The sequence below is a fragment of the Antennarius striatus genome, chromosome 16, assembly GCF_040054535.1.
Source record: "Antennarius striatus isolate MH-2024 chromosome 16, ASM4005453v1, whole genome shotgun sequence".
Lineage (NCBI taxonomy): Eukaryota > Metazoa > Chordata > Actinopteri > Lophiiformes > Antennariidae > Antennarius > Antennarius striatus.
The window spans coordinates 10,949,415-10,976,942 of NC_090791.1; the positions used below are offsets into that span (position 1 = coordinate 10,949,415).

The 27,528-nt window shown below is 41.1% G+C and overlaps 4 protein-coding genes across 13 annotated transcripts; 3 read left to right on the forward strand and 1 right to left on the reverse strand.

The window, feature by feature from the left end:
• Positions 1 to 31: 31 nt before the first annotated feature.
• rhot1a (ras homolog family member T1a) lies at positions 32 to 13,423 on the forward strand. 2 transcript variants are annotated; one of them, XR_011038381.1, is made up of 20 exons: positions 32 to 410; positions 2,162 to 2,220; positions 2,404 to 2,485; positions 2,600 to 2,643; positions 2,744 to 2,797; positions 2,959 to 3,011; positions 3,289 to 3,397; positions 4,005 to 4,106; positions 4,394 to 4,492; positions 4,687 to 4,795; positions 4,954 to 5,074; positions 5,819 to 5,903; positions 6,092 to 6,237; positions 6,354 to 6,454; positions 6,637 to 6,767; positions 7,406 to 7,489; positions 7,622 to 7,744; positions 7,840 to 8,042; positions 10,423 to 11,470; positions 12,401 to 13,423. XR_011038381.1 is itself a non-coding variant. In XM_068337118.1 (19 exons), exons 1-19 carry the CDS (start codon positions 374 to 376, stop codon positions 12,516 to 12,518), a joined length of 1,860 nt encoding a protein of 619 aa, XP_068193219.1. In that variant the 5' UTR covers positions 32 to 373; the 3' UTR covers positions 12,519 to 13,423. The 2 variants fall into 2 exon arrangements, 1 of the variants encoding a protein (XP_068193219.1); XM_068337118.1 differs by lacking the exon at positions 10,423 to 11,470.
• Positions 13,424 to 13,591: 168 nt separating this feature from the next.
• LOC137609646 (uncharacterized) lies at positions 13,592 to 16,045 on the forward strand. Of its 2 annotated transcripts, XM_068336802.1 has the most exons (10): positions 13,592 to 13,699; positions 13,777 to 13,851; positions 13,986 to 14,018; positions 14,408 to 14,494; positions 14,908 to 14,990; positions 15,113 to 15,279; positions 15,369 to 15,452; positions 15,560 to 15,634; positions 15,719 to 15,781; positions 15,908 to 16,045. In XM_068336802.1, exons 1-10 carry the CDS (start codon positions 13,637 to 13,639, stop codon positions 15,964 to 15,966), a joined length of 789 nt encoding a protein of 262 aa, XP_068192903.1. In that variant the 5' UTR covers positions 13,592 to 13,636; the 3' UTR covers positions 15,967 to 16,045. The 2 variants fall into 2 exon arrangements, with proteins under 2 accessions (XP_068192903.1, XP_068192904.1); XM_068336803.1 differs by lacking the exon at positions 15,369 to 15,452.
• A 1,347-nt stretch (positions 16,046 to 17,392) lies between these two features.
• Positions 17,393 to 21,165, reverse strand: c16h17orf75 (chromosome 16 C17orf75 homolog). The gene is made up of 10 exons (XM_068336804.1): positions 20,832 to 21,165; positions 20,341 to 20,415; positions 19,766 to 19,891; positions 19,377 to 19,505; positions 19,119 to 19,179; positions 18,922 to 19,041; positions 18,361 to 18,425; positions 18,128 to 18,267; positions 17,939 to 18,042; positions 17,393 to 17,615 (listed from the first exon to the last, which is right to left on the reverse strand). Exons 1-10 carry the CDS (start codon positions 20,972 to 20,974, stop codon positions 17,400 to 17,402), a joined length of 1,179 nt encoding a protein of 392 aa, XP_068192905.1. The 5' UTR covers positions 20,975 to 21,165; the 3' UTR covers positions 17,393 to 17,399.
• Positions 21,166 to 21,969: 804 nt separating this feature from the next.
• Positions 21,970 to 27,414, forward strand: LOC137610288 (BUB3-interacting and GLEBS motif-containing protein ZNF207-like). 8 transcript variants are annotated; one of them, XR_011038455.1, is made up of 13 exons: positions 21,970 to 22,079; positions 22,430 to 22,556; positions 22,643 to 22,781; positions 22,862 to 23,044; positions 23,144 to 23,219; positions 23,299 to 23,369; positions 23,507 to 23,658; positions 23,895 to 23,972; positions 24,474 to 24,704; positions 24,894 to 25,032; positions 25,132 to 25,583; positions 26,061 to 26,118; positions 26,827 to 27,414. XR_011038455.1 is itself a non-coding variant. In XM_068337835.1 (12 exons), the coding sequence occupies exons 1-11, from the start codon at positions 22,039 to 22,041 to the stop codon at positions 25,290 to 25,292; spliced, it is 1,398 nt and encodes a 465-aa protein (XP_068193936.1). In that variant the 5' UTR covers positions 21,970 to 22,038; the 3' UTR covers positions 25,293 to 25,312; positions 25,503 to 27,414. The 8 variants fall into 8 exon arrangements, 4 of the variants coding, with proteins under 4 accessions (XP_068193936.1, XP_068193935.1, XP_068193938.1 ...); XR_011038454.1 differs by having other exon boundaries at positions 25,132 to 25,312; positions 25,503 to 25,583; positions 26,061 to 27,414; XR_011038453.1 differs by having other exon boundaries at positions 25,132 to 26,118.
• Positions 27,415 to 27,528: the final 114 nt, after the last annotated feature.

The following is a 27,528-nucleotide window of genomic DNA, read 5'->3' on the forward strand; positions in this document are numbered from 1 at the left end:
GTCCTGTACGGGCTGCTGTAGTTGCCGGGTACTGGAGGGTCGGGCATGCTCAAGGAATTGCAATTGCCAAATGCCATGCATGCGCCGAAAAGACTGTGATTAAGATGAAATTGCTTAGAAATGTGCCACAAACTACTATTGAAATTTATCACCTTCTGAAATAATGAACTTCAGTTTGAGAAGAAGCGCCTGGTAAACACGAAGGAGCTCAGAAAACTGTCCGTCCGTTTTGTCCTACAAAGGCGCCGGGAGTTTGACAGCGGTTGGACTTCACTGCGCAGGCCTGACGTTAGATAAACTGCTGTGGGAGGACAGCACCCGAAGGACTACATGAAATAATAGAGTCTCTTTGAATAAGGAATCCAGTCGAAACATGAGGAAAGACGTGAGGATATTACTTGTAGGGGAACGTAAGTACTGTGTTTTTAACCCTGAGGAATGCTCTGTTAGCTAACATGCTAATGAGGCAGCTAGAGGCTACAGATGGATTCAATGGACACTGAAGTGGCGGCATGAGCAGCGATCGGCTGCTCAGATGATTCTGTATTGTGTTAGTCATGTGCAGTAGCTATTTGTTATCCAAAGCTTAAAATATAACGCATATATAAATATATGATATATTTTCCATCTGGTTTCACAAGGAACGCAACAGATAGGTCATGAGTGTTTCCACCATGACGTGATTCTAATCAGACTGCCTCAGGACGAGGCTGCCACGATTTGGGTTTGAATACCAAACACACTCATATAAACACTAGAAGTGTGATATAAGTCGATGTATTTCTGCAGGACGGTTTTACACTCGATTATATTGTATCAGACGATTTCTTATAAAGTTTCCAGTCAACTATTCAGTAATGAGCGGCAAGCAAAATACTGCAGGTTAATTTATAGTCGGCGGTGTGAAATAAAAGTTATTGGAATGTTGGATCTAAATATGAATGAATTATCAATTATAAATACATGTGACTTTAATATGACCGCTCAATCTGTTCTAACAACTTATATTTTGATTTAATAGCAGTTACCTTGATTCAGTTTTGAAGTAATAATTCTAAGACCAAGTACATTTAAAAAGTCATTAGTACTTCGTTGAAATTTTAACTTGTAAGACAATTATTTCACTTAAATAGTTTTAATTTGAAATTATGTAAATTCTTTTTGTTTAAGTATAAAAACTAAAAAGCTAATTTCAGCAATTCCTATTAAATTCATAAGGTCAGAATTTAACATTCTGGACAATGGATCAGTTTGTTTGACTCACCAACAGCATAAGGAGGTTGTTACTGTATTGCAAAAAATATTCTCCAAAACTGAACACATAATTTATGAAAAGTGATGTGAATTATATGGAAGTGGATTGGATATTAAGAAAAAAATTGAATCACATTTGTAGCAAGCAAATATTAGCTTGTGTGTGTGAGTGTGTGTGTGTGTGTGTGTGTGTGTGTGTGTGTGTGTGTGTGTGTGTGTGTGCGTGGTATTTATGTCAGTTGTGGCTGTGCAGAACAGCGTACATTTACGCGGTATGTGTTGGTATTGACTGATGTGTGTGTCATGCGGTTCAGTAGATACAGTTTGTGTGCTGATGCAGACGGACTGTCAGGACACTGACGGCACTGAGGAATCAACAGCCACGGCTGCAATGGAGGATAATTTTCATTATTGATAAATCAGAAGACACTTCCTCTAAAGAATATTTTGGTACTTGTGTTATAATACAAAAATAACTTAAATATTAAATTGTAGAAGACTAAGGAGATTTTATCTCATTGACAGTACCAAATATGCCAGGTTGTATAATGTAAGAAGCTCCAAACTGTAACAGATCAGCATTTCTGCTTGATCAGTGACTTAAGCAATGAATCGCTTACAGAATGCTTTTTTATTGTGTATCGTGTTTTGAGCAGATAGTTATTTCAGTCGAATTTTATCAGTGAACTTGCGCAAAGCATTTTAATTTTTGAATGTTACTTGTGATGGAGGATCTGTTTGTGGCTGCATTTTTTAGAAATGTGTATATGTAGAAGCAATCGGAAGCATCACGCAGAATTCTGAATTTAAATATCAGAGATGCAATAAGGTAATGGCTCACTGACTTTTAAAGGAAGACTTCGTGTAAAATCATTCTAAAAAAAATAATTTTCTTTTGCTCCTACAGCCAAAGTGGGAAAGACATCACTGATCATGTCTCTGGTCAGTGAGGAGTTCCCTGATGAGGTACGTATCAGCAGCCAGTCAGGTATCTCTGATATCTGTTTCTAGTACCATCCCTATCATGTATATTGAGGAAGGGCTATAGATCAGATTTACTCTTATTTCATGAGTGTAAAAACACAACACAGACAACAAGTTTTATGTCTGCCTTGATAGATGTTTGAATTTTTATTTTCTGTCTTCCAGGTTCCTCTTCGAGCTGAGGAGATCATTATCCCGGCTGGTGTCACGCCAGAGAGGGTACCCACACACATTGTGGACTACTCAGGTAAAAATGTCACATAAATCAATACCATGACTGCACAGGAAACAATTTAATGGTTTTGTAAGGGTCTTTACAACACAAACCAAATTGTACTGATGTTTCTTTTGAATTTCTTAGAAGCTGAACAGTCAGAAGAACAGTTGTATCAAGAAATTTCAAAGGTTGGTTTGCCTCAATTTTGGTCTCATCTGTTCTTTCACTGTCTGCACAGCATTTATTTCTTTTTCTAGCATAAGTTAATATCACTATTTGTCTTCCCAGGCAAATGTCATCTGCATAGTTTATTCAGTCAACAACAAGAAGTCTATTGAAAAGGTGAGAATGTTTCCTCTTCATGGAGTACAATTCAGACAGTATGTCTGGAATCTGAAGGAAGACCTTCACAAGCTGATTGTGCTAATCTACAAAATATGATTTGTTTTTGTCACAATTGTTTGTCTGGCTGCAATACTTGATGTTGTTCTATGTTCCCCTAGGTGACCAGCCATTGGATCCCCCTCATAAACGACAGGACAGACAAGGACAGCAGGTTCGTTCATGTCGCAGGTCTAACGCCTTCATGTTTAGGTTCTCTAAAGTGCACCTGTTGTCCTGAGAGTTCCTCCCATAAATATGTTTGAGTCACTCAATGCTAATTGGTTGTGATTGTAAATCTACTTGGTTGATGTCTAGTTTCCATCAAACCCTTAATTTCTGTGGTGTTGTGGAAAAAATCATCAGGGCTTCATCATTAAATGTTGTTTTTTCTCTAACAAAAAGCCCCAACCCCAAAGACACTGTGATTTAGTTATAAGGCTTTATTGCAGGGTACCATTAATCCTTGTGGGGAACAAGTCCGACCTGGTGGAGCACAGCAGCATGGAGACCATCCTTCCTATCATGAATCAATACCAGGATATTGAGACTTGTGTAGAGGTAAAAGATTAATACACACACACACACACACACACACACACACACACACACACACACACACACACACACACACACACACACACACACACATTTAGATCCATTAAGGCATGGGTGTCCAAATATCGAACCTTGAATGATGAAGTGGATATAATGGTGATGAACTGGCAAATGGAATATGATATCCAGTTTTGGCAGGGACCTCAGTGTGAACTCCTGACTCCACCGACCGTCAGAACCGAGTGCTTCAGCTTCATTAAGTGAACTGGGAAGTTATCAACACACAAATACAGAGGCACCAACCACTACTGTGTTTAGGGCAGCACTGATGCCCACAATTTGTTTTTATTCAATTTTCATTTCGATAGTAGTTACATTTCATGTCATGTGTGCAGAAAAAGGGACATGCAGTTTCACTCTGCTTTCTCTCATCTCAGCCACTAACAGAAGTAGACCGTTCAGGCACTGATTTTGAGGGTGTGCCTGTGGTTATTGAAAGTGATGCATGTAAATAATGATGGATGGCATTCAAACTTAAACATCAGGTAAAACATAAGGCTTCATTTGGTGACATAATATAATTCTGTAACCCTGGTGTCCTGTTCCTCAGTGTTCTGCCAAAAATCTGAAGAATATCTCGGAGCTCTTCTACTACGCCCAGAAAGCTGTTCTCCACCCAACAGGACCTCTATACTGTCCAGAGGAGAAGGAGGTGAGGTTAATACAGTAGATGCATCACCGGTGGTAGAAATATAATGACTTCCTATCTAATCTTGATCAACGGTTAAAATAAAGCTATTCAAGACTGGTCGTGGGCAGGCTGAGGCTTACCTCGCGTGAGCCGCTAGTTCGAGCAGAACCTCCAGCAGAAATCATCAGGAAACAATCAGGAGAGAAAATGTGTGATGAGTGCATCCCTAATGTTGATCACAGTTAAACTTGATGTCTGCTAAAAGTCCATTTAACAACAGACATTATTTAATTTTTCCTGTGTTACAGTTGAAGCCCTCTTGCATCAAGGCTTTAACTCGAATCTTTAAAGTGTCTGACCTGGACAACGATGGCATCCTGAATGACCATGAACTCAACTTCTTCCAGGTAATGTTTCCCAACAGATGACTTCTTTAAGGTTGAAAAAGGAAGCTGAAGTTCTTCATCATTTGGATCACCTGTCAGGCCTCTAGCATGGAAGAGAAAAATGGCAGCTTTCCAATGAGTCACTGTTACAGAGCAGCTTTCTGAAGGCACACATCAGTTTTGTCATTTGTATTGGGTTTTTTTTACGTCTGTAGAGTACGTGCTTCAATACGCTGCTGGGACATCAGGCCTTAGAAGATGTGAAGAACGTTGTCAAGAGGAACATGACTGATGGAGTCAAAGACAACGGACTCACACTCAAAGGTCAAACACAGATCGTTGCTATTTTTTTCCCTCCCTCTTCCTCGTCATGATTTAACCTTCATCACATCCCCTCAAGAACTCCATGTCTTACTAGTGCTTAGTTGTTTTAATAGGTTAGAGTTGAGTCCCTTCATTGTCATATTGGTTGGTCATTTCAGGCTTCCTGTTCCTTCACACCCTCTTCATACAGCGAGGACGACATGAGACCACCTGGACCGTGTTGAGGAGGTTTGGTTACGACGACGATCTGGAGCTGACACAAGAATATCTGTTCCCTTTGTAAGTGCAGACTGCCTGGTTTTATTTTAAAGGGATAGCGGGGATAGGTTAATATTTTTAACCCGAAAATTTTATTTTATTTATTCTGGTTATTGGTTGAGTCGATGACCTTGTCAGACGTCGTCAGTAAGGCTTTGTGTACAACTACAGTAACCTCACAAATGACAGATCAGGAGGCTTTGTCGCTTTGATTTAACCTACCACAAAAGTTAGGAAACACACAGCTATCGTTCACAAATTGTTCACACTGTGTCCTGCAGTCGATATCAAACAATTCAGATTAACAGCTGAATGATGAAAATCATTGGGCGTCACTGTCAAACCAGTTGAAACTGGAAGGACCAATGGTGGCTTTAAGTAGTAAAGACCTTTTGGATTGTGTTTTGTTTTTGACAGATTTTTTTTTTCTTTTTTCATTATTCAGTAGACACAAGATTATTCCTGTAATTTGTGTTTGTTAAATCTATATCGTAATTAGTTAAAGACAAGAAATCTATGACAGTTTTTTAAAAATTTGTTGTGGTTATTGGTAACTTTTCTGGAGAGAAATACTTCTGCATTATTAAAATCATTGTTGTCATGTATAATTCATAGCAGTGGGCACAGGATATTTCCTGAACTCGAATTAATTTTCTGTGTTGTTTCATGTTGTCTTTATTTCAGACGTATTGTTCTGTCCTTTGTCACGCTTCTGTAACGTCGTTCTCTGGCAGTCATTATTGTTTCTGCCTGTCTTTACTGCAGGGTAAAGATCCCTTCCGACTGCACCACAGAGCTCAACCACAATGCTTACCTCTTCCTCCAGAGTGTCTTTGACAAACACGACAAAGTGAGTTGGTACAAATATAAAGGTTAAAACATTCATTCAGTTCTTTTACCTGCTTAATTCTTCTAACAGCTGAGGCTGGTCTGTGCTGTGTTACCTGAACAACTTCTGTGTGTTTTACCTGTTGGCTAGCGGTTGTTGGGTCATTTAGATTTGTTTTTTACTCTTTTTTTTTTAATTTTTTTATATAGGACAGAGATTGTGCACTCTCACCGGACGAGGTGAAGGACTTGTTCAAAGTGTTTCCTTACATGCCATGGGGTCCAGACGTTAACAACACAGTTTGCACTAATGACCAAGGGTGGATCACATACCAAGGATACCTCTCCCAGTGGACGTGAGTATGGAACTGTTCTAACGATGTACAGACATGCCATCAGATCTTTGTTCCACAACCTGACAACAGTCCCACTCCTGTAGGAATCATAATGACTCGTGTGTTTCCTGTGCTAGGTTAACAACATATCTAGACGTGCAGCGCAGTCTGGAATATTTGGGGTACTTGGGTTACTCTATAATCTATGAGCAGGAGTCTCAAGCAGCTGCCATCACAGGTAAGAGAAAGCAGCACTGTGTCAGATTTACTATCAAGAATGATAATAGTTTAGAAATGTAACTTAGAACAAAAACACCAAACTGCATTGTTGGTATTTTTTATTAAGTTGCAAAAAGTTCTAAAAATATATATCTATAAATATAATTTGAAATCTAAAAATATGCATTCCCTGTCCTCCAGTTACACGGAACAAACGCATCGATCTGCAGAAGAAACAAACCCAGCGCAGCGTGTTTCGCTGTAATGTTTTGGGGGCCCGGGGGAGCGGAAAGAGTGGCTTCCTTCAAGCGTTCCTGGGAAAGAACCTACAGGTCAGTGGAAATGATGACTTTAAGGGTTCATTTTTACTCATTTAAGCGTCTTTGTCATTTTAATTTGAATGCTTTTTCAAAGCGATTTGTTCACAATGACGGCATTTTGCACGTAACCTTAAAGATCCCATATTGTCCCCTTTAATTAATGTCACACAGCTGGTAGGTGTCCAGCTACACTGTATTTGAAATGTATTGTGCCAAACTGATCCATGGTCCTAAATGGACTCCCTGGCGGACACTCTTTTTGTCTGGGCTGGGGTTAGGGTTCTCCTGAAGGGTGTTCCAGATACTAGGAGTCTGTAGGGTTAGGGAGGACCACTATATTCATGTAGAGAGCTGAAAAAACACGTTTTTCTTCATAGGACACCTGTAATAACACAAATGCACCTTTTAAGGCTATTGATCCATTCATCCTGGGTGGTTTTTTTTGTTTTGTTTTTTTGTGTAAGTGGGTGGGAATTTTGGGGCTACACTATCTTTTGTTATCGACTGAAAGAGCTTTAATGTCATGGTTGATAATTCTCCAACATGTTCAGCCCAAGACCTTTTTTTTAATGTAAATGTCAAACAGGACCAGAGTATTAACACTCAAATATTGTGTTTTTGTTTTTAATGTCATTACTTTTCCACCACAGCGACAGAGGCGAATTAGAGAAGACCACAAGTCCCTGTATGCTATCAGCACCACCTATGTTTATGGTCAGGAGAAGTACCTGTTGGTAAGACCCATGTGCTCATCTGGCTTTTGGATTGTGCTGCGTAATCTGAGTGAATTACAGCGTTAGTACAACACTAATCTCAACCATCTGCACACTGTCTCTTTTCTCTCTGGTGATATCTGCACACAAAAGCTCCACGAGATGATGCCAGATCTTGACTTCCTGTCAGAGGCAGACCTCACCTGTGATGTGGTTTGTTTGGTGTACGACATCAACAATCCACGCTCCTTTGAATACTGTGCCAAAGTGTACAAGGTGCGTTTCAGAGGGTGGAGAAACGAGTAGCTGCACCGACTTGAAGGTGTTTTGTAGACATTAAGTCAACGTGAACTTTTTTTTTTGTTGGGCAGCAATACTTCATAGACAGCAAGACGCCTTGTGTGGTGATCGCAGCCAAGTCGGACCTGCATGAAGTGCGACAGCACTACAGCCTGTCACCGCAGGAGTTCTGCCGTAAACACAAGCTCCACCCACCCCAGCTGTTTACGTGCAACACAAACGAGACACTCAACAAAGACATCTACACCAGACTCACCACCATGGCCATGTATCCGTGAGTATTAACCCCCTGTGTGCTCTCATCTAGCTTACACCTCCGTGAGTCCCTCCAGCATGTCTACCTCATCCATTTTATCCTGTGTACACCGAGTCATATTTGCCACCCCTGGATCAATGTATCCCAAAAAGTCTACTTGTATTTTATAATCATAAGATTCGCAACCAAGGCATAAGTAATAAGACAGTTTGACAAAAGGTAGCTGTGTTTTTTAAACCTTTTCTTATAAAGCGGTATTTTCATTTCTTCTGGTCAAGAAAAGACTTGCGGTACAACAAACTAGTTCATTGCATTCGTAGGTTGGACTAATTTGCGCTCATGTCTCTTAAAGATCACTCCTTTCTCCTTCGTTGCTCCACAGCCTTTTACTGACTGACACATGGGGAGTCATTTTTCCTCTTTTGCGTCGTTTAATGTCGTTGGTCAGAAGTGTCACCGGCTGCTGCCATGCAACGATGGCTTGAAGGCCTTCGCTAAAATGAGAGAACACTGTCTAAATTTACAAACGTCCTCTAAGGAGACATTAGGGTCACCATCGTCAGGTGTGTATCCCATAATAAGATGATATTCATGTGAGATTAATCACATTAATCTATGTTGGAGGTTGTAGTCTCTCGTGTAACAGGGTGTTTGTTTTCTAATATTCTAGTTTTAGGCTCAAAGAGATTCTAAAGTAAAAAAATTCTATTTTTTAATAGTCTTGTGGTTTTTTTGTCTTGGTGACATTTTGCTGCTTAATGGAAATAAACCAAATGAACACATGGAGGCTGCAGAGATTAGAGCTACAAATGTAATTTTGATATACACTGTATGTTGCATTATGTCCTCAATTACATCCCGGTTCAAAGTGGTGATGTATTGTAATCGTCAGTGTTCGTCTATTCGTATGTCCACCAAATATCTTTGCAACCGTTTCAGATAGAAAGATGAAACAAAAAAGGAGATTACTTGGGCAGCAAAGGGGATTAAAATGAGATGATGACCTTGAGAAAACTAGGTCACGGTCAAATTTCAACTTTTGTACACTCAGGAACTGGATAAGATAGAAAGACGAGGGCGAAGGCCAGTGTGAGTAAGACCATAGATCAAAGCTAGTACTTTGATCTACCCATGCACTAGCTTTGATCCATGTCTTACGCTGGCCTTCCCCATATGCACTAGTCTATGCACTAGTCAGATACTACTTTCGAGGTACCTACCCTGAAAGTAGGTCAGGGTAAGATGCAGTTAAGTCGGGATGTTGCAGTCTCTGACTGCGTTGTTTGTTTTCCTACAGCCTTTCCTTTGTTGACAACATTCCTTTTCTTTCTTCACCTTTATCCCTATTCTCATATTTCCTTCTAACTTTCTGGTAAGATTGATAATTCCCAGTTCATAGATGTTTCCTTGTTTACTTTTCTATTCTTGTGTGTTTACTTTGAGTCGGGGAGGTAACATCAGATGGACTCTACACCCATGGAGGAATGCGTTCTTTGTACTTTTGTCTGTACTTTTTGTCATTTGTTAAGTTTAAGATTTATCTTCAGACTTCTGAGTTTGGTGTGTGTTGCCTTCACACAGTTGTGAATCCACACATTTCTGTGTCTTTCCGCAGCTACGCCCGTCTGCGCTGCATGTGCGTCTGCAACAGGTGCACCTATTGCCTGTGTCAGAACCTCCTCAAGTTGCAGCTGCTGCGCAGCATTAAGGCCCAACTCTGCAGGCTCATTAATAACAGGTTCACAAGTAGAAAAAACTCCCAGTATTTGAACACAGACCCCCTTCCCTCTCTGTGTCTCCCTCTGTGGGGCCGGACCTCCACAAGAGAAAGCGTCCTGATTCACCCAAGCTCTGTAACACTGGTTAGGGTCAGTGTGTCTCTCCTTCACTGAGGTTTACAGTTCATGTCCACAGCACGTCAGGGTGAATGTTCAACGTAATTAAATATCATACCTGTAGTAACAGAAGTGTTCCATTATGTTGGACGGTGTTCACATAACATTCTCCTCAGGGCCTATGGGTATCAATTAAATCCAGAACAGACTGTGGTGTGCAGTTGGGACTTATGGGGATGTCAAGTAGTTTTATTCCAAAGATCTTGAAATGTCCTCATCTGACGAATCTGTGAAATCCACAAGCCAGATCATCGTAAAATATTCAGATATTTATAAAAATCAGTTCAAGATGTTTGGATAATCATTATGGCTACGAACAAAATTAACTCTCAGAAACTTTTCTTTTAGTGAAATGTCTATCTTGTATTATATCCGTGTAGCGTTGGAGCCAAACTGGAGTTCTAACAGGACCGTTGAACTTTTAGCCACATGTTACTTGACAGTCCACTTCCTGTATAGCTCAGACCCGTTGGTCACGTGGGGTGTCTTGGTCTCTGCTCCAGCTCCATCCAGCCCACCATCAGCTCCCTCTACAGTCTGACACAGCAAAGCGTGACCGCGCTGCGCCCGCTAACACGCCGGCTTCTGGCCAGGCAGGTGACAGTGTGTCCGAATCCTTCAGGCAACAACTAATACAGGTGTTTTTTTACTTGTGCGGTGAAACTAGACTAATAACACTGACAATGTTTTAAACAAACATGTCATACAAGGTGGATTGGAGGTTGAGATTATTGTTGAACACTAGTTAATTATTATTAAGGCTTGAAAATTGTTGCTCTCCTCTGTCCTGCTGTGTTATGCAAACTGTAAGTCTCACCTAACAAACTTATCACCTGCACTGATGAGAGAATCACAACCGTCCTCTTAGGTTTGTGCTTCTAACTGAAAACCTCACTGAGGATTGTCCATTTGCTCTTTTCCTTTCAAATCACGAAGGATATAAAATATTCCTATTTGTTAATTTACATCTCTGGCCTTCATCAGCGACGAACAGTGCTCAGTGAGGTCATCAGTCATGTTTTGTCTTCATTTACCTTCTTAACTCTGAAGTCTGACCTGCAGGTGATGCTTTGAGAAGCTCAGGTGTTACATCTGTTTGTTCGTTCACTAAACCTGCGCATCGCATGTTCTCCTGCAGGTGGAGCTCTCACACCCTAAGGCCGCTTTCAGACTGTAGGCAAATCGGATTCAATTGGATTCTGTTTCATATCTGATATTTATGTAGTATGTGACTTTTCAGACTACAAAAGAACCATCCGCTTTCAATCTGGATGGGCTAAAATTGGATTTTGGTCGCCAGTCTGAACGCTGCCCATTCTATAGCAGGCTTGTGTATAGATGTTTAACTTGACTGTACTGAATCATTCACCCTGTTATTTTATCCCTTTTTCCCTTCTTGTGTTTCCTGTCTTTGTGTTTTTCCTTTCCCATTGTAGGTGTACATGTTGTTGTTCTTGGCTAGCCTTCTTTCTCTTCCTCTTGCATGTTTTCAACCTCTGCTGATCTGAATGTCAGAACGTTCCATGGCTCTCCTGTTCTCTAATTCTCTGGGTAACCAAATGCATGCCTTCTTACTGGCTGTATTTATTCGTTTATCAGACAGAAAAGAGAGCTAGGTGTTAAGAATTATTGAACTAAGGAGGATTGTAGAATGGGCAGTGGGGTTTTTCCGCATCAGTGGTACCAGACAGAGGGATTCTTGGGTGTTGATGGGCAAGGCGTGACTAGATGTTTGAACTGCGTTCAGTAATAATCCTTTGTTTTGAGGCCTGGTCTGTCTTTGGGAGTTGTCGACACTATTAATAGCATGGCATTCATTATGACAGCTCTGGAATGTGCAAAACACATTTTTTAGGAGTGTTAGAATGAGGGTGAAATCTGACAAAATCTTTTGCACCTTATCATACCTGAAGATGTCAGAATTTCCTGTCAGACTTCTGTGTGGTGTATGCAGCGGTTTTGCTGTGGTGTGAGGTGTGCGGTGACGTTTGACCAGGTCTGCTTGAGTGTGTGTCAGTGTGTGGGGGAGGCTGTGAGGCTGGGTGGAGGATCAGAGGATTTCAGCCTGACAGGGGAGGTTTCACACGTCTCCAGCGTGGAGATGTTCACGGATGCCTCAGAAAGGTAAAGTCAGAAACCAGATCCACAGAGAGGAGTGTTCTGGTCCTCGTGTGGTCATACAGGAAAACATGTTGGTGTGTTTTGATGGAAACAGGTTGTGTCATTATTTTAGAGCTACAGTATGATTTTCATGTCTCGTTCACCGAGCTGCTTCTGATGTTTGCTCCCGTTTCCTGAACAGAAATGACGCTAAACGTCACGAGAACGCTTGTTCCTGTTTCAGGCACCAGTCCCCGTCATGTATGGTCCTGATACAGAAAGTCCGCTGGTGGGAGAGAGAGCAAATCTTCATGCTGTGGTTTTAACAATGCTGCACCTCTCCATGTGTCACACCTTCTTCACCTGCTCTTCCTCTCTCAGGCACCTGGCTCAGGCGGACCTGAAGAACTCCACCTTCTGGCTGAGAGCGAGCCTCGGCGCCACCGTCTGCGCCGTGCTTGGCCTCGCCCTGTACAGAGCGCTGCTCAAACATCGGTGATCGGACGGAACCAGTCAGTCACCCTCTCCCACCCGGTCCCTGTGGTGACTTTGCCTCTTCCCTCCCTACCTGAAAAACTCAAAATGGACTGGCTGCCCCCCAGCTCCACCTCACCTTCATTCACAAAACATTAAAGAAAGAAATGAGCTCAGTATGAAGTGTGGTTTGGTTGTTTTTTAAGAGGAAGCAGCAGGTTGGATCTGAATGATCACTCACTACCAGTCATCAACTGATCCAGTCATTTTATTTTTTTCTCAGGTGAGTGTTACTCATTCTGTGGTGGGAGATCAGAGAGAGGCAGCCATGTACAGACACACCATAGGCTGTTTGTACGTGTGTGTATATGCAGTATATCATGTATTTCTGAAGAATTTTAGTCTTGACCGCATAGAGAGCAGAAGCAGCACCAAAGGGTGGTGTCACTGCTACGTCTAAACATTAGAGAAGTTATGGATGTCATGCAGTTGTTTATTTTTGTGTGTTAATTTATTAACCCAATTTGTTTTCTTGTTTGTTTCGAGTGCACCGCATGAAACAGATGGAGGGAATTGACATTTTCCATGTATTTTTGTATGTAGTATTATCAAAGTTGTCCACATGGCATGATATTACGTTATGTTTGCGATTCATTTTTTGGTTCTCACACAGATCTTTGGTCCTTTTTGTTTTTATGAACTTACTGGCATCATGAACCAAGTGACTGTCCGATTAACATCAGCTCATCTCTACCACCTTAAAAAGCTACAGGAATTTGTGTCTTCAGTCTTCTCTTTTCCAGCATTTTTAATAAAGTCAAGTAAAAACGATGTGGCGCACCACTTTGTGTGTCTTATTGGCTAAAATGACAGCTAATTAAATCGACATGAGAAGTATGATGGTTTTAAATATGTAATAAATGACATTTACACCCAGTGGTGTCACTGTTTCTGTCTCCTTGGTAATAGCAGAAAGACAATTGCTCATTCCACTTCCTAAATTAATTGAAGAATAACCGGTTGAAGGAGAGTAGAGCCAGTGAATAGAGAAGTAGGTATTATGTGGCTGTGAATGGTACTTCCCAACCAGTGTGACGAGGAAATCGCAGGTAGACAGACCTGACAAATCAACGTGAGGCAAACATGTCTACAAATGGGATTAATTTATCTTTCGAAAGCTTCTTGCAGAAAAGAAAGGATACAATGGTAAGTTTAAAAAAAATCTTTACCTCAAGTGAGCACAGGTTCCAAAAATAACTTACATACTGTTTTTCTGTCTGTAGAAAATGTGGGTGACATATTGGTTCAGGCTTCAAAACACAACTCTGTTCTTCTACACCAAGAAGAATGGGAGCGCCGTGAGTTCAGCAGACTCGTGTATTTAATGTCTGACCTGCTCAACCTAAATTTAAAAGATGGGTACAGGATTAAATGAACATTACTAGACTATTACTTGAAGTCTCACTTTAAATGCATGACTCTCTGTTCCCAGTCACACCTGAGAGGCAGTTACTACGTTTACAATGTGAGTCAGTCTCATGGATGATTTATGAGAAGTTAATATGCATCTGTAGAGACAAGCTAAATTACTTCTTTGTAGTTCCTAGTATGTGAGTCATTACATATTCCAATTCCTTTCAGGGGTAAATTGTACTTCTAGTAGTTGTTTGAACTTTTTATTAGAAGTTATTTTAAATAATCAATGCAAGATACAGTCAACCAACTCTGGTTGGACAAATATTATTAACAGTATCCCCAGCTTTAACATGACTTTATTTTGATCCTAAATGTTAACATTTAGAAACATTTTGAATTCATAGCTTTAACTTCTCACTGTCTATTTCTCATGTAAACAATGTGAGGTCTTTGCTAATAGTGAGAAAACACTGATTACTGCGAATATCTGCCAATCAGGTGCAGTCAGTTCGAGAGGTAAAGAGAGTTGACACCAAACGCTTCATGTTTGAGATTGTCATGGCCAATGGAAAGAGAAAGTTGTTGGTGAGTCATCCAATAGTAACGGTAATAATGATAACGATTAATCTGCCTTTAAACTCCAATAACATCTAATGTTTATGGAACTCAGAGTAGTCAATACTATTTTTTGCAATTTGAGCTATATTTGACTTGATTAAAATAATTTCCCATTTTAACAGTTCTTCTACATTTCACTACACATTAAAATGTTTGAAATGCTAGAAATTCCAAACATTAAAATGTTCGGAAAAACCTCAAATTTTCTCTTGATAATTTCATTTTTTCCATATCATTTCTGTTTTTTATTAACTATTCTAAATTTCCCAGTTTGGGATAAATAAAGTATATCTATCTATTTATATTGGCCCAAACTAAGCGTGTGTGTGTGTGTGTGTGTGTGTGTGTGTGTGTGTGTGTGTGTGTGTGTGTGTGTGCAGGCAGCAGAAACTGCGGCTCTCAGGCAGCAGTGGATAGAGCATCTATGGCAAGCCATGCAACTCTCTAACTCCAGAGGCACATTGTGAGTCTCACACTTACTTAGAATGACCTAAAGCAAAAATAATCCATCTTAATCCATCTGGATTTGAATTTTTGGAATAAGTTTAGGTGATTTTTCTTGCTTTAATTAAACTGCATCCTCAGCCTTCCGGTGTCTGAGCAGAGAAAGAGAGCAGACAGCTTCCCCAGTGACGCTGTGGAGGAGTCGCCATCTCCTAAGGCTCCCCTCTCTGCCCCCACAGGCCACATCCTGCCTGAGGCCAGCAGCACCTCCTCCCCCAGCTCCCCCTCAGAGGAGCCAAATAGCCAAGGTACACAGCCAGACGATAACTACCAGCATCAACATTAGAATGATCAGATTTTAATGATCAGATGAACTCAGTTTTAATCTTGTTTTCAGGTGACAGAAGTCTTCAGTCTACTGATAGGTTAAGAAATGCAAATAAAGACGAATTTGACTACGATATTTTACCAGCTAGAAAGAGTAAGAGCTTTATTATCCTCTAAATTTAGCATCTATCTTAGCACAGACATCATGACGATGGTTGAACATCCAAACTGAGCCCATCATGTGTTTGTGTGTCTCCTCAGATGATCAGACTGACCACATGGACGAGGATGCGTATGACTTTCCCATGTCTTCCAGGAGGGCTGCTGAACCTCCTGGTGCGATCATGTGTCATTTCAGCATGTTTTTGAAGTAGTCAATTATTCATAAATATAACCATATGTATTTAATGTTTTTTCCAGACCTCACAGAGGACATCTACGCTGTACCAAGGAATCTGATGATGCAGCATGATCGCAGTTCAGGTAAACCCCATAAAGAATTAGTTTGTGTTTAATTATTACATTACAAATAAAACATAAACACTATGAACTTTCACATGTGAAATATAACAGAAGCTACAGCCTTAAATGTTTTGTGTGTGTGAGAAGCTTTCAGCTCAGAGGAGCAGCAGGAGGACAGACTCCACCAGACAGACGGTCCGGTTTGAGGACACAAGGATCTCCTCAGACTCAACTCACGGTTATCGAACACAAGATTGGTTTTGCTCAAGGATCTGTGGCTTTGTGTTAAACTCTGATGGATTGAAAACAAACAGTATTACACCAAAAAAAAAAAAATCCCATTTGCCTGTGCACAACCAGACCACAGAGGTTAGACTGTAGTATTTATTTCAGCTTCCATCTGCGGTTGAAAACCACTTAGACGTGTGTGAGCATACAGAACACTGTGGGTCAGTCACACACCACAGGTCAGAGCAGTAAAATCATTTATGTTTCACAATATGAAAGTACACAACACTTACACGGATATTGCTGCATTACACTTTGGACTTGTTTTAGTGGGAATGGTTTTAGCTTGGTTCAAAAAGCAATTAACAAAATAAAAATTTTATGAAATAGCATTATTCTTCATTAACACATACATACTGTATATATAATCTATTTTCTTACACATTTGACATCTGTCATGTCTATGTATTATCATACAACTCAACAAATGTTTAACAAATATTGATTCACCCTTTTTTTTCTCATCAAACCTTCAGCTCGTGGCGGCGGTGAAGATCTTTGTAAACAGAAATGAAAATCCAGAAATCACACCAGTTACAATACTGTGTTCCCAGAGAATGATTATACTCACATCCTGATAGACATGCACATATTCAGTATTCATTAGACAAATAGTAATAGTAGTGATAATAGTGCAAGTACTGGAAAAAAAGGCATATGTAACAAGCAATTTGTGTATTTCAATATAATTCTTGTCCAAAGAAATGTACAATAAAATTTTATACAACAAACATGTAGACATCAACACTCAAAGACTATTCCTCACTAATGATCAGAGGCTAGAGTTTAGATCGGCTCCATGTAGTGATTGTTTAATGTGAAACACCACTATTATATTTGGCTCACAGTAATGTTACAGTCACGCGACATAAAAAGTGTTAAAGGAATATAGGGAAAATGCTACGTTACAAATTTAATGTGATCTGCAGGAGTTTTGTTTTAATTCACCTCTTAATTCATTCTAATTTCATCTCTTATTCATTGTTAAAGTGAGCGCAGTCATGCTAGATTGAATAAAATATTATTTAACCACAATGATACAACTCAGCAAATGTTGTCAGTCTACTACAGCTCATACTCTGGATCTGACCTCCTCCTGCTGGGAAGCAGAAGTGATGTCAGGAAATGATTAAAATTATTTACTACTTGTATTTTATACTGATTATGCCATTCAGAATTTAATAATTTAAAAGTTCCGCCGCCAAAATTTACTTTGACAAACTCATTTGACTTTTTAACTTAGGATGTAGTGCTAGGTTTAGAATAGTACACAGTCAATATCTCTGTGTCACTGACAAAGCAATAGCAAGTGTCCATCCTTCACACTCCGCAGCTACGTGTGAAAGTGGAGTCAGGCCTGGGACTGGGACTGCTCCCTGAGGAACTCTTCCAGAACGGTGATGATGCTGCAGGATTCCGGCAGGTCACTGTGCTCTGCTCTGGCATTCTGCAGTAACACGTCCCCGTTTCCACAGCCTTGTAGGAACTGGCAGCAGCGGAACAAAGCGTAATGACTCATCTCTGCCTGTCGCACAAAGCGCTTCAGGCTGTTCATGTCCTGGATTGCCTGTAGGGAGAGAGAGAGGAAAGAACAAGTTGAAAAGAGAAAGTGGGATGAAAGAAAGAGAGCGGCGAAAAAGGTTATGTGGTGTGTCTGCAAAGAGTTTCTCATATTAAATCATTTTGTAAGCACATTCTACCATGCAAATTTAAACTCGGACTGTTTGACTTTTCTTTGGCAATAATAGAATTTTAATTTTGTTGAAGTTCCACACATAAATTCTGTAAAATTTGCGAGGTCATGAAAATCTTTAGACCTGAAAACAGGATGTGGAACTCCGACAGGGTTGCAAATCCTCTGATAAATTCTTTTTGTGCTTGTTTTCTTACCTTCAGTTTGAAGTTCTCCAGAATCTGTCTGAGCAGGAAAGGATTACAACGTTCTGCAGCGTTGAGAAACGCCTGAATCCAGTCATCACAGAAACGATTACTGACTGGGAAGAAAACAACATCACACTTTAAGACTTAGACTGCACAAAATTAAATTTTTTTCATCAAATATTGTTCATGGAAATGTACCAGTATTTAAGAGAGTGGGTGGGCTAGTGGAGCAGTCTATGATCAGGTCTGACTGTGTGTCCTCTGAGATAGCTTTACATAGAGAGGATGTGGTGGTCTCTTGTTGGGACAGGCCCTGCAAACTAGCTGCTTTGATGAACCTGTGCAGAAAATAATAACACAGCAGACAAACAGACGGATATCAGGAACTACATGAAATAAGCAGGCAGACCAGATTTGTTTCTGTCAGTTACCTGGACACATCCGTCTTTGTCTTTTCATCTGAATTATGGACCTCAACATGTGTGTGACTCAGAGCCTGCATAGAGAAGAGTTATGAGCTCAAATTTACTGTTCTGGAGAAACAGTACCTGCAGGAAAAAAAATTGATCAATTTGATTTTATTGTATTTTAATACACAGGATATAATATATTTTTGGAAGGAAAAACTCGTAGATGGCAAAGTACAATAACAGAGAAATGATGCTGTCACAAATATCTAGCTGACATGAGGGAAAATCAGTCTTTTAAATGCATTTAATACCGAGAAACATCTAGATAAAAAATAGATCTGGAGCCTCGAAAATCCAAAAACTATGGTCTAATTGCTCAAATTTCCCTGACAGTGGCGTTGGCTGAGTTTTACACCTTCTGAGTGCTTTCCAGTTACATTATCTACTGAACAGACCTATGACTGTACAGAGTATGCTGTCTTCTCATTATTTAATGAATCTCAGCTCCAGTATGTCCGACAAACCTTTATTAGAGAGCAGTCATTTTACACATTGGTCACACTGCAGAGATGTCAAACTCACAGCATGAAGCAGGAAGCTGATGTTGCTCTGGACCAGCTGCACCACCCGATGAATATGCATCACAGATTCCTCGTACCAGCGGCTCAGATAGGGACGCACCTCTGTCTCGAGGTTCTGCAGCTGACACACATGCATGCCATACAATGATGTAATGACAATACTTACATCCTCATCGCAATGTTATTACATTTTCATACCTCTGAGATTTGCAGACTGCTGTGTAAGCCTTGGACATATTTATCAAGCTCTAATCTAAACGTGTTTAGGGTCAAGGAATTCAAACCACTGACTGTCTAACATCATAAGTCAAATGTTCATATCTCCTGTTCAAAAGTCTGATGTTTACATTTCGGGGAACTGATGTCCTGCAAATTCTTGCAGGAGAGCCTTAGGATGAAGTATCCACGATAGATTTGATGATAACAAAAAGCGATAAGAAACTGCTAAAAGGATATAGGTTCAATCCTTTCTCAGAGCCTCCCATAAAGCAGATGACATGTCCATTTCCGTCAGCATCCGGCTGCTCAGGAGACCTTTCCTGCTCCAGCAGGCAGCAGTAGCAGCCAATGGCCTGCTCTGGGATACTGTGAAGAGTTGGAAATAAAAATATTTGTGTTTGCCAAAGCATTTGTTCACCTTTTCCATTACTCTGATAAACTGAAAGAGGCTACATCCACCCTGATACCATTTATAATATATCAATGAAGCATTGCTGCATCCGGGCAGCAAAATTAAGGCAAACAGTGACCTTCGTTGTTTTGTCACAATACCAATGCCTTCCTCATGGTTTGTGTGTAGCATCACTGATGCAAACCTTTGTGAGAGAATATTTAAATAATATTACCTGAGTTCCACAGTGGCGATGTTGCCCATGCCTCCCAGCAGGGCTCCTTTGCTCAATCTCCTTGAAATGTAGGTCCGCAGCTCAGGCTCTGCCTCTGATGGCAGGCTGCTGTCAATGAGTGTCAGGCTGTGGGAAGGGCAAAACAAATCAGTAAGAAGTGAAGCAGCAGATTGTGCCCATGAGGAATTTGGAAGCCACTGATGTCAATGGAGAACAGATGGAGAAAGCTGATGAACCGTTTGCCACAACCAACACAACACATACAGCTGCGACTGTGACACCTCACCGAGTGTAAGAAAACAGAATAAGTGTCATCATTTTACCTTTAAAATAAATATACAGGCACGCAAATGTAGTTCACTCACTTTATGTCAAGGCTACTTGACACACCGGGAGAGACCTAAAGGCCATGTAACAGCAGCACAGCAAGTTAAGTACAATGAAAACAGCAGTTATTCCATGTTGATTGGATTTCCAGTGACAGCCCATGAATACACCAATGCAGTGACAGTGAACGCCAAAGAGAAACATCCACGGATAGCAAAGAGACGATAGGGCGGAGGCTCCCTTGTTACCTAAAGTCATCCTGACTGGTAGTGGAGTCTGCCCGTCTCTGGCTCCACGCCTCACTTTCCCCAGAAGCCTCAGATCTAAGACAAGTGACAGTTCGCTCATCACCTGGTCAGCTTTCAATGAATGAATGTGGTTTCACCTACATGAGTGCCACTGTCAGCACATTGGTTTAGGATAAGAATCATAACCTGTCTAAATAAATAAATAAATAAATTAAAAAAAAAGATTACAAATGGGGGAACTGGTTGTATTCAGAAATGAAATAACTGCAATTGTGAGATGTCCTGCAGGATAAAGTTAGTAACTGTGAACAAAAACCAATAAGCACAAGTAAAACAATTACACACTGCATTATGAATCATTTACAAATATTTTACTGTGTATTTAAGGAAAAAAAATTATAATTTTTTTTAAAAGAAATATTTTGCAGACGTTTCATCCTAAGGCAACATCAGCAGGTTTAAACAGAAAAGCTGATCTTATCGAGCATCACCTGGTGCCCTGGTACAGGTAGATGGTGTAGTAGCAGTTCAGCTGTATTCTCTGGTTGTATCCTGACATTTCTTCACTGTCAAAATCATCTCTCTCTTCCACGTCAATTGAATCCTGGAATGACGAGGTTTGGGAGGTAAACATGATTCTACCGCTGCACGGAGGAAGCTAGCAGCCTCCTCAAATAGCAGATGAAATAGCGTTTATATTATTTATCTAACGATATGAAATATATCGCGACCTCCCGCTGACATTAACTTTGCAGAAGCATCAGATATACAAATTATAACGTGTAATATCTCGTTCTAGCGTCATAAATTATTTTTGCGCATGCGAACAATCTCTGTGTACCACCTAATAGTGTCCGGTTAAAATCTGAACCGCTTCTTTCAGTTCCGGTGTTGTAAAATTGTTATACAGTAGTATATTTGCTTGTTTTAAAAGGTGACATGGTTTTTATTAGAAATTCTATGTATGCTTTTTTTTTTTTTTTTAAATCTTGCAAAGCAGTCCTGTGATGCCAGAGTTAACACTACTTTGTCACTACATTACGTCCTACGTACTTAGTAGCGTGAACACACCCAAACTGATCAGTTCTGTGATTTGGAGAACAGCGATAAACTCAGGCAGCAGAAATGAAAACGATGAAAGCATCAACGCAAACCTTAACGCAAAAGTCGAGAGAGACAAACCATTGCAAAGAACAACATCTTATTGCCTCTTTTATCAGGGATCAATGAGTTAATTGGCAGTTAAGAGCCGGAAGTCTGATACTGTTTTTGCTTTGATGAGTTTAATTATCTCAACTGTCATATATTGATTCCATAAAGATGAACTGAAATTAATAAAATAAATAACTGAACACCAGAGGCCGCCTGAGGACACTGTTTCTGATCGCTCGGTGTCAGACGCCATATTCACCCATCTATAGCCATCCTCACAAAATATTCCAATTCTACTATTGTGAAGGTTGGGCTATCCTACTCCGCCTCTGATTGGTTAGTATTTAGGGCATTGTGTGATTGGTTAGATTTCGTAACTGCGGGATATGATTAGTTAAAGGTTAAGGAACTGATATGGGCGCAAGCCAATCAAAAGCAGAGAGATGGTGGCTCGTTGCGTTGCCATAGTAGGTTGAGTAGAACCCAGCCGCGGCTGACATGTGAACGATCTGCGCTGGTGAACTGAGAAGCGACTCGGCGGAAATTATGGGAAGGAAGAAGAAAAAGCAGATGAAGCCTTGGTGCTGGTATCCTTTCGGACATCTGTCTGACATGTTTCAACGGTGTCTTCTTATTTTAGACTCCGACATGTTCTTTAACACAAGCTAATGTCAGCTGTAAACCAAGCAGCGCTTCCTACAGCCAGGAGCGCTCCTGTCGGTGTTTATGTACAGATAACCTGCAGCAAAGACGAACAGGATGCATCTTTAACGTCCACTGTTAGTACAATGATTTTAAATTCCTAACCTGATCTTATTGTGCGTATTTAGATAGCATCCCGTGTTTTACTCTTAAGTTCAATTTTAATAACCACCTTTAAACAGAATAAACAGAACCCTCATTGATGGAGCGACCGCTCCCTCAGCTATAAACTCAGGTATTGTAACCGGGATTTTGATGATGAGAAGATTCTCATCCAGCATCAGAAGGCGAAACACTTCAAATGTCACATCTGTCACAAAAAGCTGTACACTGGTCCTGGTCTGGCCATCCACTGTATGCAGGTGAGGAAATAAGACAAACTATTGTCATAAAACCAGATAAAGCTCCTGATTTATGCAGTGCCGTTACCACCTCCCTTACATTAAAGGTGCACAAAGAGACCATCGATGGAGTCCCAAACGCAATACCTGGAAGAACGGATATTGAACTGGAAATATATGGCATGGAGGGGATTCCTGAGAAAGACATGGAGGAGAGAAGGAGAGTGCTGGAGCAAAAAAACCAAGGTACTCAGATGAGAATCATTGCTGTGTTGGATTGTCTGGAGGTTTTTTTTCTAGCTGTTTATGTATTTTCCTATTTTCAGACACGCAAAAGAAAAAGCAAAACCCAGACGACTCTGATGAAGATGATGAAGACGATGAGCCTGGGCCCTCCTTCCACCAACATGCTACAGGACAGCTCCAGGGTGGCTTCATCCCCCCTATAACACAGCCCAGCGTGCCTCCCATCTCGGGGCCGCTAGGGGTTCCTCCCGGCAGCTACTCAGGTGGGAGACTGACCCCGTGCAGTCACTTCAAGTGCATTTAAAGTTATTAGTAATGTAATAACTTGCATGAGTTCGTAACAACACATCACATTGTTGTAGGAATTCCTCCCATGATACCCAGCGTGCCACCGATGATCCCAGGAATGCCCCCCATGCTGCCAGGAATGCCTCCAGGGTACAGATTTATTGATTTATCAGTCACATCCTAATTCCAGCTCTTCTTAAGCCATGGTTATTTCCTGTTGTTTGTTTAGGATGATACCCATGGGTGGAATGATGCCTCCAGGTCCAGGCATGCCTCCAATGATGCCAGGTATGCCACCAGGTAAGGCCCTACCAGGCCCTGTCTTTAGAAGGCACTCATTTAATGTGAATATTTTTTATTTTAAATGAAAGCCTGTGAGTGTGTTGTCATGTAGCTGTGGTGAAACCCTTATTCCTGGATCTGCCGGTGGGTTTCAGGCATACCTCCTGTGGGCCACCGTCCAATGATGTCAAACATGGCTCAGGTCCCACCTGCCTCCAACATGTTGACTAGACCTGTAGGACCCGCTGTCACCGCCCCCCTACCCCAGCCTGATGTCACTAAGCCTCTTTTCCCCATCGCTGGACAGGTGAAGTCTTCACAACAGCACATCTATGATGGGACGAAACTGTTGGATATTAGTAACTGTGTCTCTCACACACACACACACACACACACACACACACACACACACACACACACACACACACACACACACACACACACACACACACACACATCAAGGAGACTTTACCCAGTTATTCATTTCACAGAACAGTTCTATCCTTTACATTTCCTATCCTTTATTCTCTTCCTGTGCTGCAGATGGGCAGTCCTGTCGCAAGTACAAGTGCAGACTCTCAGTCCGCATCCCCTAAAGCTCTGTTCCCTCTTGCATCACAAGTATGCAGCTGTCTGCCCCGACCCTCACCTGCTGCTGTGCAGTTAACGTGCAAATAACTGTGCTTAGTTTGCCTCTGGTCTATTTGGACATTGTTTTTATGTGTCAGTGCAGCTTTTAGCAGGAAAAAATGTTTGAAATGCTTTGTCATGCTTTCGTTTGATTTCATTTTTGTTACAAATCTGCCCTCGAAAAATACAAAACTTCATGGAGATTTGTAACGTGGCCTGGGTGCTTCAGGATAATATAGCATGCTTTTTTAGATTTTTTTTCCTGCAGGCTTGAATACATTTTCGTTTCTCCACTCATATGTTAATGGGTTACAGGTAATCTAAAAATGTAAAAACATTGATTCAATGGTCCTAAATTGTCAGGAATACAAACAGCGGTCATTGAAATGAAAACTTTTACCTCAGACTGTATGAAGGCATGTGTTCTGGTAGAAATGTACCTGCAGTTATGAAACACTGTGTCTTTAATGCGTTCCCTCTCTTGCTTCTCAGAGTCAACAGAAAGTATCAGGTTCTCCCCACCTTCCTGCCTCCACCTCCTCTGACCCCTCCAAGCCCACGTTCCCAGCCTACACACAGGCCACCATAGCAGTGGCGGCCAGCCCCAGTGCTGGCACCAGCGTGCTCTCCAAACCCCCCACCACTGTGACCAGTAAACCTGTCACCCTCGTCACTTCCAGTGCAACCAGTAAGTTGATCCACCCCGATGAGGATATCTCACTGGTGAGTAGTCCAGCTGCAAACATCTATGTATGAATTTTTTTTTTTACAGTAAGTTAGGATTTTAATCAAATAATCAGAGCAATAATCAAAGATTGTTCCAGTTTTTTGAAATAATTTGTCACATTTCTTACTCATTATAGAATTCCAGTGTCAAATTGTTTTTCCTTGCTTTCTTTTGGTGTCATGTAGGAAGAGTTGCGAGCTCAGTTGCCCAGGTATCAGTGCAGCATTCCCCAACATGACCAGAACACCGGTGCCGCACCGGTAGTGGGTTCCCTGGGCGCCATGATGGCTCCTAGGCAGCCGGGCGTGAGGCATCCCATACCTGGTAACGACGACCCGCCTTTACAATAATTATCTGACCTTCTGTCATCTATACCTGACGTAGCCATGCTAGTAGCATGATGTGCTACTGATTTCTGTGCAGGTCCGTATGGCGCTCCACCCCAGGCCATGCCAGGTTACATATCAGGAGGGATGCCTCCCTACGGACAGGCCCGTCCTGTGATTCCTTCAGGATACCAGGGAGGAGCCCCCCCACCCATGGGTATGAGACCCCCCCTCATGTCACCCGAAGGCCGCTACTGAAGCCTGCCTTCCTCTCTTCAGTAGGTTTGGACACTCAACCCTTTTCTAATGTCCTCATCTGTTTTATTCTGAGCTGTGAGGAAGTGACGCTGCAAACAAAAGAGCAATAAGAGCATCACAGAGCGCACGGGAAATATTTACACATTCAAACCTGCTTTTTCAAACACCCTCTCTGTTCTGTGGCTTTTTCCCTTCTCATGTTTCATTTAGGTGTGTAGAAGTGTAGTAGATTTGGTTCGTAGTGTTGTGAAGGCGCTGGAGTTACATGGGCTGTTTCCTCCGTTTATCAAGGCAAGTTTTTTGTGAACACGTTTCTGTTCTGAGCTAAGAGTGAGGCCTTCACAGCACGCAGTGCTGTTGGACTTTGTGTCCCCAACTTTGTTTGGTGAGGGCTTCAAACATGTTCATGAATTCACTGTTTTGTGTCCCTTAAACTAGTGAAACGGTATTTGTATTGTTGTAAAACTGTATTGTAATAAAATGTGGCAAAAATGTAAGACTCTTCTTTACGAGACGTGGCTGCAGGTTTGTACTCCAGTTCTAAACTAAATTGTGCTTCTCTAGTCTTGGAAGATGAAAAAGAAATGTGAATTTATGATCTTGAAATGAAAAATGTTGGGTGAATGTTTTCTTCTTGCTGTAAGCCGTGTGTTTTATGAGTTGAGCCTCTGTGCAGGCTGGCAGACGAGCCTTTGACACACTCGGTGCATAATTTCCGGGTTAACGATGGCTTTAGTGCTAAAACCCAAATTTTTCTTCTCCCCGTAGCGATGCCATGGGGGACTGGCTGAGGCCCTGTCTCAGTGTAGCCCTGTTTCACCCCGAGGCAAGTCTCACCATTTTCTGTCTTCTCATTCATTACCAGGGGCCCTCACAGCAGACACGCTGTTGGATCTCAAGGTCCCCAAACTTGCAGCAAGTTTGGTGAAGGCCCTTGTTTGTATTGTTGGCTATAGGCGCCGTTATGTTCAGATTTCCAGGAACACCACTGTTAATTCACAGGTTTGCTGGGATACTTTCTGTCATAGGATAAATAACTTTGGTTTTTTATGAAATACATCTTAACTGAATCTTTATTGTCACAATGTGATCAGGAAAAAAATAAGGTGACCTAACAAAAACTTTAAGCACCAACTAGCCCCGCAGGCTTTCACTCAGGTCTGGATGAACAATTCTGGATCGCGCTGTCCCAGCAGTGGTGTTCCCCCAGATGACAAATATAGGTTAGTTAAAAGAGTGATCATTTGGTAATAATAGGATGAAGGCATCGTAGCCATTTTATCACTATTTCCACACTCAAGTTAATAGAACTCAGTCAAGTGTGCCCAAACCCCATATAGAACCATGATAAAATCTCCACATGTAGAACCCCCTATTTAAAAATAGTGTTTTTAACATTGGACTGAAAATGAGTGGTACGCTTTACATCCCTGAAGTGTGCATTTTTGACACTGCAAATGCATTGGACTGCTTGTGATTACTTTTAATAAGCTTTTAAAATGTCTTTACCACCTAATCCTGTTTGTGTTATCAGCTTTCATTTGAATTAACTTCTTACATGAAGAAGAATCTGGACCAGTAACAGGTTAGTTAAAACTGATAACCACTAACTTTCATGTCATCGGTCAGATGGTGTTGGATGTCAACCATTCTTTCAGGATTATCTTGACAAATTAATTAATAGAAGTTTAGTGTGCAATATTTTTCTAAAGCTTTCAGTGGAAATGATCTGAATATGCTGTACAGTAAGGGGTTAATGCTTCACACGAGTCAAACAGGTAACATTTTCAAGCAGTGAGTAAGGCCTCATGATCACGTCTCCAGTCATGTTTGTAGTGGAGGTTTGGAAAATACCAGACCAAGATATTAAATTACAGTATTGATTAAGAATAAATACAAATGTCACTAATTCGGTTCACAGCTCAGAGAATGTGCCGGTGGTGGGACGGGTTCAGTTCTGGGTTTTTGTTGTTTTGTTTTGACCTTCAAAGTCAAATCAAATGTGAAATATCCTGAATGTTTGTTTTAGGATCTGTTCCTCAAAGCTCTCTACAGGATTTGTCATTTTTGTATGGAAGACTGAATACTGAACACCACTTTCCTCTCAATAAACTGGTTTGTGAACTCCATCCTGTCATTTTTATGTTTTTTACATTTTGTCAAGTCTTTAAGTATGGATGTATATATGGATGGAAATGAATGGAAAGCAGTTCATTTGTTTGCACCAAGTGCTCGT